Source organism: Geospiza fortis, unplaced genomic scaffold (assembly GCF_000277835.1).
Source record: "Geospiza fortis unplaced genomic scaffold, GeoFor_1.0 scaffold130, whole genome shotgun sequence".
NCBI classification, from domain to species: Eukaryota; Metazoa; Chordata; class Aves; order Passeriformes; family Thraupidae; genus Geospiza; species Geospiza fortis.
The window spans coordinates 9,087,183-9,100,663 of NW_005054300.1; the positions used below are offsets into that span (position 1 = coordinate 9,087,183).

General features: G+C 39.9%; 1 protein-coding gene across 1 annotated transcript; it reads right to left on the bottom strand.

Moving 5' to 3' along the window:
- Nucleotides 1-2,753: 2,753 nt before the first annotated feature.
- On the bottom strand, nt 2,754-11,586 carry FAS (Fas cell surface death receptor). Its single transcript, XM_031061650.1, has 9 exons — nt 11,569-11,586; nt 9,330-9,477; nt 8,638-8,772; nt 6,511-6,619; nt 5,921-5,985; nt 5,495-5,575; nt 5,285-5,355; nt 4,773-4,797; nt 2,754-3,981 (listed from the first exon to the last, which is right to left on the bottom strand). The coding sequence occupies exons 1-9, from the start codon at nt 11,584-11,586 to the stop codon at nt 3,551-3,553; spliced, it is 1,083 nt and encodes a 360-aa protein (XP_030917510.1). The 3' UTR covers nt 2,754-3,550.
- Between the last annotated feature and the right edge of the window lie 1,895 nt (nt 11,587-13,481).

Sequence of the window (13,481 nt, forward strand, 5' to 3'; positions counted from 1 at the left end):
AGAATCAAAGTATTGACAACAGTAAGAGAGGGATGTGAGTTTTGAGGTTGTATCTTCCCTCAAAACAGGAAAACTGCCTATCTCCAAGGCTTTTCCCAATACTCTTTTATTCTTCTCACAAATTTGCTGGCATTGTTTTCCTTTTCTCTCCTTCATACAGGAAATAAGCCTGAGCTCTCACACTTCAATATGCTTGTCATGCTATCTGTGCAGAAACATTTCAGACTCCTTGTACTGAGCACTTCATTTCTCAGCCATGTCTTTTCAAGAACTGGCAGCCTGCAGAATAACTTGGAAAATAATTTATTTCATATTGCAGCAGTCCTGTATACTAGAGCTGTCTTTAACCATTCCTGTGTTCTCCTGGCACCGCAATGTAATATTAATTTTGCTTCTGTCATCTTCAGGTGTTTGGTTTGCTTGCAGAGCAGCTGTACCTGCACTACATTTTGCAGCATGGATGAGCAGCTGGTGTGGGTGTGCACAGCAAAACAGCCCTTGGAATTTCTGAACAAACATCTCACACATGGGCACTTTCAATTTGTAGGGAACTTGAGTAAGATCATCCCTCTGGCCTCTTTTTTCTATGTTCCTGTTTTTCTATTGTAATTATTTTAAAATAACAATTGTTTTGGGTGTACTATTTGCATGACACATGGCATTGTTTTGCAAAGTTTTGGCTTCCTGAAGAGACAACTTTTCCTTTGTAATCTGCTTTTCAAAACGTGACAAGTCATTCCCTGGACGAGTTTCTGTTTCGATTTTCACTTGCTTTTCTGATGCTGTGTTTCTGTAAAACAGGGGAGTTTGGGCTTTGGTTTCTTTTTTCTTCTACAGCCCTAGTTTGAAAATTATGTCAGAAGCAGGAGGCAATGGAAATTTGGATGTGCTGCTGCAGGCCAGAGAACTAAACCTCCTTCAGTCCCCGGTCCAATTACGCTAAGCTTGATCCAGCTCTACTCTGCACTGCTGACTGCAATGCAGACACATACAGACTGCTTTGGAAAAGTAACTGCACAGTATAATCAATCCTCCTATTTGATGCACAGTGTTACAGTTAAGAACAAAAAATTATGATGTATGCTAACCACCAGAGTCAATGGCAGTCTGAGTTGAGCCCTGCAGACCTCTCCTAAACAAAATCTGACTCATTGCTCAGGGACTTTTTTAAACCATCCTTTTTATACTGAGGTTGGGGAATTCCAGTGTGATGAAAGATAAATTATCATTTTATTTCTCTGTCAGAAATTTATGAGGTTTGGTGGCTCCGTTTTAAGATCACTGCAGTTCAGATTGGTCAGTTCCCTGCTCCTCTGGAACCCTGGGAGGTGGACCACCTTCATTTCTGCTGCTCAGATGCTTCACTTGGACAGACAAAGCCAGAAGTCAAGGGAAAAACAGTTGAAGTCAAGCATCTGCCAACACAGCTTTAAGCTACATTCATGCCTTCCTGGATGGGACGTGGTATAGGGAGGGAGCAGCCTATCTACCAGGGCGTGTGAGAGCATGGAGTTCTCCTTCCTCCCTTCCTTCCTGTCTTGGCTGTGCTTCTGCACGACTGCATCCTACAGAAGATGGCACAGCTGACCCCACTGCTGGGCTGCTTTTCTGAAAGGCAGATATTTCATTCTCTTAGGTATGTGTATGATATTTTATATGTATGGTATTTTATTCTCTTAGGTATGTGGACCCTGGCCAGAACAGGACCAGGGGTAACACATTGTCATGGTGTGTCAGAGCTGTACACAGATAGCAGAGATTCAGGCCATCTACACAGGGCCAGGTGCAATCAGTCCATGGATGCACAATTTGGCCCATGGCTGTTAAATCATCTGACTGCCGCAGCCTGAAGGTCTTCCTTCAAAAAGCAGCACAGTGTGGGGATTTTGGCAATATAGCAGTGGATTAGATACTTAGAAAATGCAGCTAGATTAGAGGCTCCAAAGTGGGGTGGAAGGTTTTTCTGACTGTTTAGCATGGAAGGTGCTTAAGAGCTGTACAACATACACTGGTTCTGGGCCAAATGTGCTTTGTGTCATTGACACCTTTAACAGGTCAAGTATATGAAACAGGTAATGAGTTCAAAGCTACGTCCTGCCTTTCCTTCAGGCTCCTGCTTGATGCCATGCACAGACTTTAGCTGTTTCCAAAGGCTATGTACTGCCTTCCCAGGTACCTCACTTCCAGCTACGTGGCATTTTGGAGGAGCTCCATGTGGCTGTGGGCACCCAGCATTGGCAGGGGTTGATTGCCAGCCTCTGGCACCCTGTGGCCAGCCTTACCTTGCCTTTCCAGGTCCTGTGGTCAGGTGCCAGCCATGGGACCCTACCCCACACACCCAACACACCAAAGGGCAGGTGAGAGCCAGCCCAGGTAGCTCTCTTCCTGTTTTGGCTGAGTCCTGATACTGGCTGGAGATGTTCTCCAGGAACTGATGACAGAACCAATGAAAGACATCTTTCTCACCCTGTAATCGGGAAAAATCAAACCTTTCCAGTGAAGTCTCCCCTTCTGTTGAAAGACTTTGTGAGATTTGCACAAATGAGTGTGTGAAAGGGAAAGGCCTCACAGCAAAGCTGCCAGCACTATACTGGTCCTTTGAATTTAGGAGCTGAGTCCGAAATTGGTGATGAAAGAAAGGTAAGGTGTTTTTTCAAGAGAATGATCTCCTTTATTCTGATTTGCTAACCTGAGTAAAAGCAAACTTGAACATGACATCTATATACTGCACGATAAGAAAGACAGAAGCCATGTTTTATGCAGATTTTTTTTTAATGAAGAAGATGCTTTCATTGTATCAATTTCTGCATTAGAAAAGCATCATATGCTCTGAAGGTTGCCTTCCAGAAATGATGGTTCTGTTGTGCTGCTGACCCTATTAACCCCGTGCTCCTATTTCTCTGAAGGTTTCAAACATTAGAAGAGGCTTACAAACACTGCTGACAACAACAGAGATAATTATTTTTACCTAGAACTGAGAGCTTTTAGTATCGAAAACTTGCACACATATACAAAACTCCATATACACACAGAAGCGCTTTCATGAAAAATAGAAATTGTACTTGCAGCAGAGTAGAATCTACACAGCAACACCTATATTTCTAATTAATCAGGTGTAAGGCAGGTAACGTTATTTTTTCAAGTATTTTTCCAGATACACTTTGTAGACTCATAACACCAGAGCTTTCCCTTCAAAAAAAAATGGAACAGTCTGCATTTTTAATGTATGCAGAATCTTACATTGATTAAATAATGCAGGACCATGCATTTAAACCATTCCTTTTCTTCAAATGATAACTTCTTTCCTCTTGTAATGAATCCTATAGCTGGAGTCTTATATTGCACCTTTTAGTAAACAAGTCATAAAACTTCTTCAAGTCCTTAACAATCAAAAAAGGCTGGAACTTTTTTTAAAGGAAAGATATTGCTACAAAATTTGTAATTATTCCTTTTGCATATAATAACTTACTTGAGTTCAATCAGAACTGCTAATGAAAATGTCATTTTAAAACTTTGCTATTTATGTTAGAGAAATATTCAGAAATAAATTTCAAGTTACTCTGTGCAAGGTCTCTTCCAAACTAGCAGTAGAGGCTTTACTTAGCTCAGCACTCTCATTGTAAGAGTTTCTACCCTCCTGAGTGCAAGTTTTGCTTTGCTCACTGTCAGGATTATAAGACTGTCCCCCTTCCTGAGAGCTGGAAATAGCTGCCTTCAGTTTTTGCTCAATTTTATCAGCTACAGCACACATTTTTAACTCTCTCAGGCTTCTTATTAGGGTTCCATAGGCTCCCTTCATCCCATGACTTTGGTACCAGACTCGAAACAGCCTAATCTTCTGTTCAGATGTATCACCAGGAAAATCCTGAATGCTTTGGTCTATGGCAGGTTCTGATACATGGTGGTGACGAACGAATTTCTTGACTTCTGTGAGTGTCATCTCTGCCACAATGCCAGGAATGTGGCTGCTCAGGTCAACATCTAGGAGCAGGAAAGGAAATGAATGCACCTAGCTCTTTTATCTTACTGGGTTTTATCACCTGCATTCAGATTTGATACTTCTATTTGTGACTCAGTATGGTTTATGTGTGATTTTTTACAATACATGGCAGGTCTCTTTTTACATGTTCTGCCAGATGCTGGGTATTTAAAAGATTCAGGCTTGCAGCCCATATGGCTTTCTACCACCTAAAACAGAGTCTCAGCTCCCTCTGTAACCTATTCTGTCCTTCTATATCATGGAAGTGTGGTCATCTCTCACATACCCATTTTTCTCAAAATAGCACTGGGGAGAGGTCATGAAACAGGACAGGTCTTCTGTTGTGATACAGTCTTGGAGCTTATCTTTTTTCCTGTTGTGTACCTCTCCTCTGGATTTGTCCTTTAACAGAATGTAGGCTTGTAAATCTTCAATCCCATTGTGGACTGCTCCCTTATCATAAATATCCATGGTTATAGAAACAGTTTCTATTGCTGTTTCCTAGTGTCTGTACCACATGCAGAACTGATATTCACTTGTAGACAATGAATAATTGCTCCCTATACACAGAAATTCCTCCTGAGGCAAGACTTCCATGATGCCACTAAGTGTCTTGATGACCATTATATGAACTGGCACTTCTTTAGCAAGTGTTCACTTTTGTGCTGGCAGGACAGGTCTGGATAGTGACAAAGTCTACACAAAAATACTCTTTTTTTTTTTTTTTAGTTTAGGAATTTTTTATCTGCATCTGTTTTTTCTTTCTACTGAATTTTGATAAATTGTTTCTTACCTTCAACTATAAGAGGTACATTCTCCTGAAAAAAAAAAGCAGGAGAGAAAAAAGTAGAAACAACCTTTGTAAAATCCCACACTTATATAAGAGGATAAATACATTGCATGATAATTTTATGATTTTCTTTTCGTTTTCTCCATGATTCCTGTTTTATGAGTGAGAGAGTCAGACCAGACAGACAGACCTCTTTTGACTTGGGTAAGTTTGGGGAATCACCTCCTAATGCCTAGAATTATGCATGGGGACAGGAACATCCTGGGTTGGTGGAGGCTTGATGATTTATGAAGTTTTGATCATGGCTATGTGACTTAGGAAGCATTCCAACAATCCTGAAGATATAATACAGGGTTTCTCTTACTTCTCCCAAAAGAATTCTTGTGGTGAAATTTACTTCATTCTTGTCATAGAAGAGAGGCACACAAATGTTTGGAGAGACTCAGTGCAATTTAAATGGAAAAAAGTTCTTTGCATAAAGCTGAGTTTTTTATGATCAAAACAACAATACTTACATGCTCTCCTTTGTAAACCCCATTACCTGGGAGGCCCGTATTGATTGTAAGATGTTTCTGTTTTTTCTTGTCTGAAACAAAAAAAAAAGCATTTTTAAAATCTAGGGAAGGATATCTCTCCTTTGGACTCCAAGACTATAAAATTATATTTGAATAAGAAGCTGAATGTCTCATTCATAGTGCAACAGGAATAAGTAGGGAATCACTTACACCAGACTATTGCTCCAGCTATTGCCAGTAGTACCAAAGCTACCAAAGCTACCAAAGCAATCCACCACAGTGTTGCTGGATCTGTTGGAACATTGGAAAATTTGCATGAAAGTTAAGTCAAGAAATGCAATACAGCAGCACACCAAATTTTAAACAAGACTGTGTCAGATTTTAAAAGCCCTCCTAACACAAAAGCCAAATATGTTAAAGACGTACCCTATGGTGAGGTGCCCCTAAAAAGGGGTAACAGCCCCTACACCTGCACAGCGATCAAGGGAAAATCACACTCTGCAGGTCAGTAGAGGGCCCAGTGGGACTGAGGCCCTGAGCTGTCAGGAATTACTATGGCCACTGTGTAGAACAGGACAATTGCAATTGCCTCTCAAAATACAGCATGTGCTGTACCTTGCTACATTTATTTGGTACCTTTCATTCCGCACACAGTGTCTGAATCTCTAGTACATTGCTTTTCAATTACACCGCTTCCACATCTGCAGAAAATATGAACACAAATTATTAGGGGGATTTTTTTCTCTCTTAAGCTGTTCAGAGTGCAAAGCAAAATTTTCTAAGATGTTTTATCAGCAAAATATGAAATATTTTGCTGATAAATATGCTGGTTTCATATTCCAAATCCCTGAACTTGGGGTTTGGAATTTAATAGGTACGAAAATGTTATGGAAATTTGTGGGAAAACAGCAGTGGGAAAACATATGAAATTATTTTTCAATGTAACAGTAGATCACACTAAGACAACAGGAAAGTGCTGATACTTTATTAGTCATTTTGAAATGCATATACAGACTCAGTGGATATATATTTTTTTCTATATTCCTTTGGAAAGCTTTCACGGCTGCAAATTGAGCTGACTGAACTCAGTCAGCTCAGGTGTAAAGGAAAATTGGTATGCTTTCCCTGAGGTTATAGATCACCTTAGCCTCTGCTTGAAACCAGCTGGAAAAAAATATGATTACATATTAACAATTTCATGCGTAGTGATGAAGGCATGAACTTACATGGTACATGGACTGCAAGCGTCACATCGTGTATGATTGCAGAAATGGTTCTTTGCACAGTCACACTGTGTGTCCTCTTCTGGGGTACAGTTCTTTACAACTTCCCAACCTAAAAACAGATGTCTTAAGTGTACTAGTCTGAAAAAGCAGGCTTCTGCCCACAAAGTCTTGTCCTCAGACTTGCTGATAGCTCCACCTCTGGAACTGGCGAGGCTTAGCTTTATAATACGCCGGAGCCTTTCTAAGGAGCTGGGCTGGCAGAGCTGCCAGAGAGACCTCTGCTGGACGGGAGCGTGAAAAACTCATCACACACTGCAGCTCTAAAGCTCATCACACACTGCAGCTCTAAAACTCGTCACACACTGCAGCTCTAAAGCTCATCACACACTGCAGCTCTAAAACTCGTCACACAGTGCAGTTCTTGCCAGGAGAGGACTCATTCAGCACAGCCAAATCCCAACTTCTTTTTCCCATTTAGTATTGTAAACTTCTGAGTTTCCAGAAGGAAACTCAGAAGATCACACAGCCAATCTCCCTACTTGATAATGGAGATGGGTTCTTTGCACTCCCTGACAGACAAAAAGTTTTACCTTTTCTTGAAGACCTCCAATGATGAGGAATTCCACTGTCTCTTTTTTGGCTAGCATATCCACGTTAAGTATTCCTCTTAAGAATCAAAACAAATTATTAATTTTCTCCTATCCTCAGTTTATATGATAATACTATCTCCATCCATGAAAAAAATACTTCTGCATTAAAAATTACTGTATCTACCTACTATGAAAGCTATTTTCATAGGCATATATAAACAGAACAAATTTTTGAGTTACTACATTCAGTGCCCTGCTGTAATTTGAAACTACTTGATATTTCAAAATTTGATGAAGCTCTCCTGTGACATCAGTGCTGAAGTAACTCATGAAAATAGTGGATATGAATGATCATAAGAATGGTTCACATGGAACTTCAGTGGTAATTTTCCTCTTGCCTATTGTCAGTCTACTGACTTCTCTTCAGCTACATTACTGTCTATGGAATATTGTGACTAGCCATTACCCCTTTCCTCCCTTCAGTTTTAATAATTGTGACACATATAAAATACTGAATTGTTTCACTCTTACCAATTTCATCACCCACACAAAAATGCTTATTATAGCAGAAAATGAGAGGAAAGTTTTCTATCCATATTGAGGTCCTAAAGGAAGGAGAGAGCACTAAATATTGATATTCCAACAGGTGATCTGAGTATAACCATATTGGAGTTGAGAACTGTTTGTCCATTCACTAAACTTGATTTTGGGTATGAGGAATGAAGAACTGTCATTCCCTAAATCCAAGCAGAGGAGATCTACAGGACACCTGGTGGAACTGGTAGGAGATAAGTTTAATGGATTAAAAAAAAATAAATCTGTGATGGGTATTTATGCAACAGGTAGTGAATTTCTGCTGTCACCCAGCAAGTTCACGAACAAAGGGCTCATAAATAGACACTGCAATGACTAGGTAGGGACAGATTTCCAATGTCCTTTCCCTCAGCTGGGGATGCTGATAGACAGCAGGGCCCAGACCACAGAAAGCAGACAGGTTGGTTTGTGTTATCCCTAAACAGCCCCTCCTGCCTGCACTGCTGAATGCAGAGCCCTGGGTGGGTGGGCCACTGCTGTGCCCCAGGAGGGCTGGCCTTACAGCCTGACACACCGTCCCAAACTGCATCCTGAGTGTCTTTCAAAAGACAACAATCAGTTTTAAATAACATTATCAATTATGTGAAAGGCTATTAAAAATCATTACTTTTTACACCCCTGTTTTAAACAGAGGGTGAAGAAGAGGGAGAACTTGCCTTCCTTGACTCTAACCAGTTTGTACAGTGTCAGCTTAGCAAGGACTTTGGCTAAGCAAAGGCAGATATTTGGAGAAATAATGGGCCAGCTATTTGTCTTCCTACTTGGTGCTTGATGAAAGGGAGCTGGAGGATAAACTTACTACTTTCTCACAAATTCATTCATGTCTTACCACTAAAACTTTTGACTCTACGTGCTAACCACGACTAGGTATTATGGAGACTTTTCAGTGAAATCCTGTGTGAAAGAGGAGTCATTGCTACAGTTGCTATTTCTATAGACATACCAAAGTTGCTGTCACACAATTTGCATCTCAAACACTTGTCTAAGTCATTGGGGTGATTCATGAATTCCTTTCCTTTCTGACATGGAGCACAGTGTTTGGTAACATCTGTTGGGCAGGAGACATTTTTAACAAAACCTGTAGAGACAGAAAACCAACAATTTAGAGAGCAGCCACCAGCTCTAAGACTAACATCAGAATTACATTTTTAATCCCTAATACTTTTGATTCCAAATAAGGAATGTATATTCTTTGTGCATGTGTAGATGCACTCCAGGAATGTAGTATACATAACTTTTGATTATCCCCACTCTTCCTCCAATTTAATACTGAAGGAGAACACACTAAAAAAACTGTACATGAAAAATTGGAAAACCCACAAACGTATGGAATCCTGTAGGCAAAAGCATGTGTTTTCACTTTTTCAACCTTTTTCAAACATGTGTATGTTAATTCTTGGCTCTTTTGTAACAAGCACGTTATGAGAGAACTACTCTCTGTAGTGAGAAGTTATTGGTGCATTGAGCTCAAGAAATATCTTTCAAGTGGCTAATATCCTGTAACAAAACAAAGATACAGCTGGAATGAAGCACTGCATCCAGGAAACCACCTCATGCCACTTCAGTATCCCAGCACAAAGCAATGTGCATGCTGTGGTGTCCCCTGTTAATGACTTCTCAACACATCATACTCACCACTTCTACATTTCTTGCAACACTGATTATCTGAACTGTATTCATCCTCCTTGCAGTTAACTTCCCTCCTGGAAATGATCCTCCTACTGGATGTTATTAGAGCTTCAGTATCATTTTTGCACTCTGTTTCAATAATTAGGAGAGCCACCTAGGAGAGAACAGAAAATTAGACGAAAAAATGTTTTGGACTGTGCACTAAAACTGTGTGTTTCAGTACTAGAAGAGTCACATTAATAGTGTTATCTATAACTAAACATATTAATATTCTCTCCCTTATTAAAACTGTTCATTACTTTAGATTTAATAGACAATGAGGGCCCATATTAAAGCCATGAACCCTACCACTACACTCTCCTTTCAAATTAATTTGTAACAGATCCATTTCTTTGAATTTTTTGCACTGTCAATTTGCACTGTCAATTGCATAGTGCTGGGAGCTTTTTGTTTTTTTGTTTTTATTTCTGCCATTAGGCAGGAGAGGTTTACTAGTGGCCCCTGCCCTGCCTCTTCTCATGATAATAATAAAGCACTCCAGCCCAGAGGCCAAATCATGGTTTTTGTATTATTTTGGAAGAAGGAGGAAGAATTATAAGGATAAATCTGGTATAGTTTGCCTTCTTCTCAGCAACATTTTCTGGGGAATTCTATATTTACTCTGCATACACTAAAGATGAGATGTCTGTATAATGCAGCTATGTATGCTGACCACAATTTCAGTTAGATGCAAAAAACCCTTTATGTTAAATTACCGAAAAAACATTTTGAATATCAAACTGGGCTCTCAAGTGAAGGAAGTGTTATCTGTTGCTAACTAATGATGTAACCAATAAGACCACTGCCTTCTACAGGTAGCCACTTTTCATCCTCTAGTCTATTCACAAGTGAGAAGGTAGAAAGAATTTTATTTCCTTAGCAGCTGCCTGTTTAAAATATATATAATATTAGTTACTTGACATAATTAAGAAGGCTTTTCTTTGCACCTGGAAGTGCAAAGCTCCAGCAGCTGAAACAGCATAATTAGCACTGGAGAAACTCTGGGTATGGATGCTCATCCCATCACTTCCCCTGTTTGGTGCTCTCTCTTCCTTTGCCGCCAAAGCTTTCAGGGTGCTCTCCTCTAAATGCCAGTGTAACGATGTAAAAAAATTAAAGTCTCCACAGAAGCTGTCAAGTGGATGTGTCAAATTAGTGTGATTTGTTTTCCTTTTGTCTAGGAGAGCTACCTCACTAAACACTGGATTAGAAAGTCCAATTAAAAAATAATCATTAAAATATAGTCAGGGATGTATGACCTGTCTGGTTTGGTTTTTCCTAAAGCAGTATGAAGGAAATGTCGAGAGAGTCATGCAAAAAATAGAATATAAGCAAAGAAGGAAACATATTTCTAAATTACTAATACCAGTAAAACCTTGCTTCTTTTACCAAATGCCTGCAAACATAATGTGTGCAGAGATGTGTTTCCTCACACCAACAAAGCTCTCTGCCTCTTGTTTATGCTTTTATACAAATGGGCTATGCTGGTGTGAGGGGCTACAGAAACAGAACATTTTCAGATGGATGCCCTCTGCTCCTGCTCACAGAGATGAACTTCCTGGTACACTTACAAGAAGTGGGGGTGACTTCTCAGAATTTGACACTTAAGCAGCACCAAATACCTACATTGGCTCTGCTTGCAGGGATGTCTTACAACATCTTCCTGTGGAAGGAATTATGATAAAACTGTGAAGACTTTTTTTTCAAAGCAATGCCCTAATTTTTTCAAACATTTTTCCTCTTGGATTTGCACCCTTGTAAAGCAATCCATTTGCTATTTACAAATTTTGGTGTGTCTCATAGGAAAAAAAACCAGAAAAGAATCAATAGTCATTTAGCTTCCTGTGCACACCTTAGTTGCTCTTTCTGTTGTCACTGAGCAGTAAACACTAATATCAGAAAGGAAGCAGTTTAGGGGCTTTTATACAGGCAGGGATGATAGGTGCTTTTTTATGACATGTACACTCAAGCAGTGGTTGTATGTTTTCAGCCTAGAATGAGTCACAGAGACTCTCTTTTAACTTTCTCAACCTAAAAAAAATAGTTTTGGTATCTAAACTGAAGACTTAGATTGCACTAAGTAGTCAATGGGATTAAGATCAATCAGCTGGGGAATCTACCCTTAGCAGAACCCATAAAAATATGAGCCCAGATTTTCTGGTTTTGCTGCATTTGCATTGCCCAGACAATGAAAAGAGTTTTCTACCTGCTCCCTCTCCTTCATCCCAACAGGGCCCTCCAAAATGCTTTCACCAACAGGTATTTGTTAAGGACACTTTTATGAAACCTGTTTTCATCTGCAGTTCTAGGGCACAGTGACAAGAACTTTCATTTCTTTGAATACTCGTGTCATTTTGGGATTTTCAGGCCTCCAGTTCTTCCTCTGTCAAAGTATTCTTCATGACATCTCAATCTATTTCAACAGGAAAGCTTCTGCAAGACATAGCTTATAGGTATGTAATCTCAGCTTTGGAAGTGTGTGAACACGTAATTTGCCTACAGGACTTTTTAAAACTTTACAAAGTCAACCACGAGAAACAAAAAATTCTGTTTTCTCCAGTTATCTTTATAATACATTTTATTTTTAGCAAGCCTCTTCTCCCATTTCTCATCTATGAATGCTGATGGATGAGAAGACTGATGGTTACAGTATGAGGCCTTTTTTTTCCACTCCACATTTGTTAAATGGACCAAGGTGCATGAGGTCATCAGGGGCTTTCTAAAGTGTTAAAAAAGGAGGAGGAGGGATTTTTCTTGCTTTTTTTGCCTCATGGAAGTTAAGTTGCTAAAACTATCTTCATTTTAATATGCTTTTCTCTGTAATTAATCTCCCTTGTATTAACTCTGTCAGGCTGGCCTTTTCAAAGAGTAATTTCGCTCAAAGGGTAATCTTAAGAGGATACTCTACTCCAATTCTTTCACTATGACAAGAAATTTCTTCTTCCAAAGCCTCAAGTATAATTTTTCCTCCAAGTCTTTTTTTTCTCCCACCAAGGCTGGATCTCAGTTAGTACCAAAATAACCTCTAAAAATAGCATTTCACATTCTAAAATCTTTTATGAAAAGAACAAAAATAATCCGGTTCCATTTTTTAAAGCCCAACAATGGGAGTTGGTATTTCCCCACATCTAGAAGCACCCTGAGCTTCTTAAATTCCAAGGGAAATGCGTGTGTTTAGTGCCTGTGAGAGCAAATAGCCTCAGACTGTTCAGCACCTTAAAACACTGTTCAAATTCAATCCCTTTCATATCTCAGCTGACTCACATGCAAATTAAAACAACATACTGGGCCTGGGGGTTGTATGATGGGTTATTTTGCTGGGTTTTGCTTTTCAGAAGTACTGTACTACTAAGCACCTACTAGTAAATAGTACAGTAGTAACTGTAGTCAATACTACACTATTTGGAGAGTTGGGAGAGATATTAACAGCTCTCACCTCGCTTTGTTGAAGCTAAGCATGAATTAGATCTTGGCAGATAGAAATCTAGCAACTCTCACCCTTTTCCTTTTCTAGCACAAAATGGTTTTCTTACGATTTTCTCTTTGTTCAGTGAGTTACTGCAGAGATGAAGGTGGTTACAGTGGAAACATGCACAGACATGTTTCCAGAACTGGGGCCCTTACACCTTTCACTTGAGTCTTGGGCCAGCCCATCATTTTATGGCTGTTTATGCATGTACATGTAAATGTGTGTATTAGTTTTCCATGATTTGAGGAAGAAAGGCCAATGCAGTAATGCAGGAACCTTGTTCTCAAAGGTACATCTTCTGAACTTCCAGAAAAGTGCCAGCTCTGTAGTCATATCATAATTACAAAATATTTACATAACAGTTCACTCTCTGGCCTATTCCTGCGGAGGGCTGTCTTGAGGTGATTTTATGGTGGTACTTCATTCCCTGAAGGCCAGCTGCATGGCTAGGAGAGGTTGAAGATGAAGCAGGAGGCTGGGCTGGAGCCTGGGAAGGCCAGGCATGGGCTCGGTTCTCTCTCTCTCTCTGGCATGCTTTGGGCTGTGACTCGGACTGTTAGCTCACTGCCTTTGCTCCATCTGTATCCCTGGTTGCTCAGGCAAGAAGCTCTTTTTTGTCTTTCCCCACCTTTTCCCCTGGACTTCAGCAG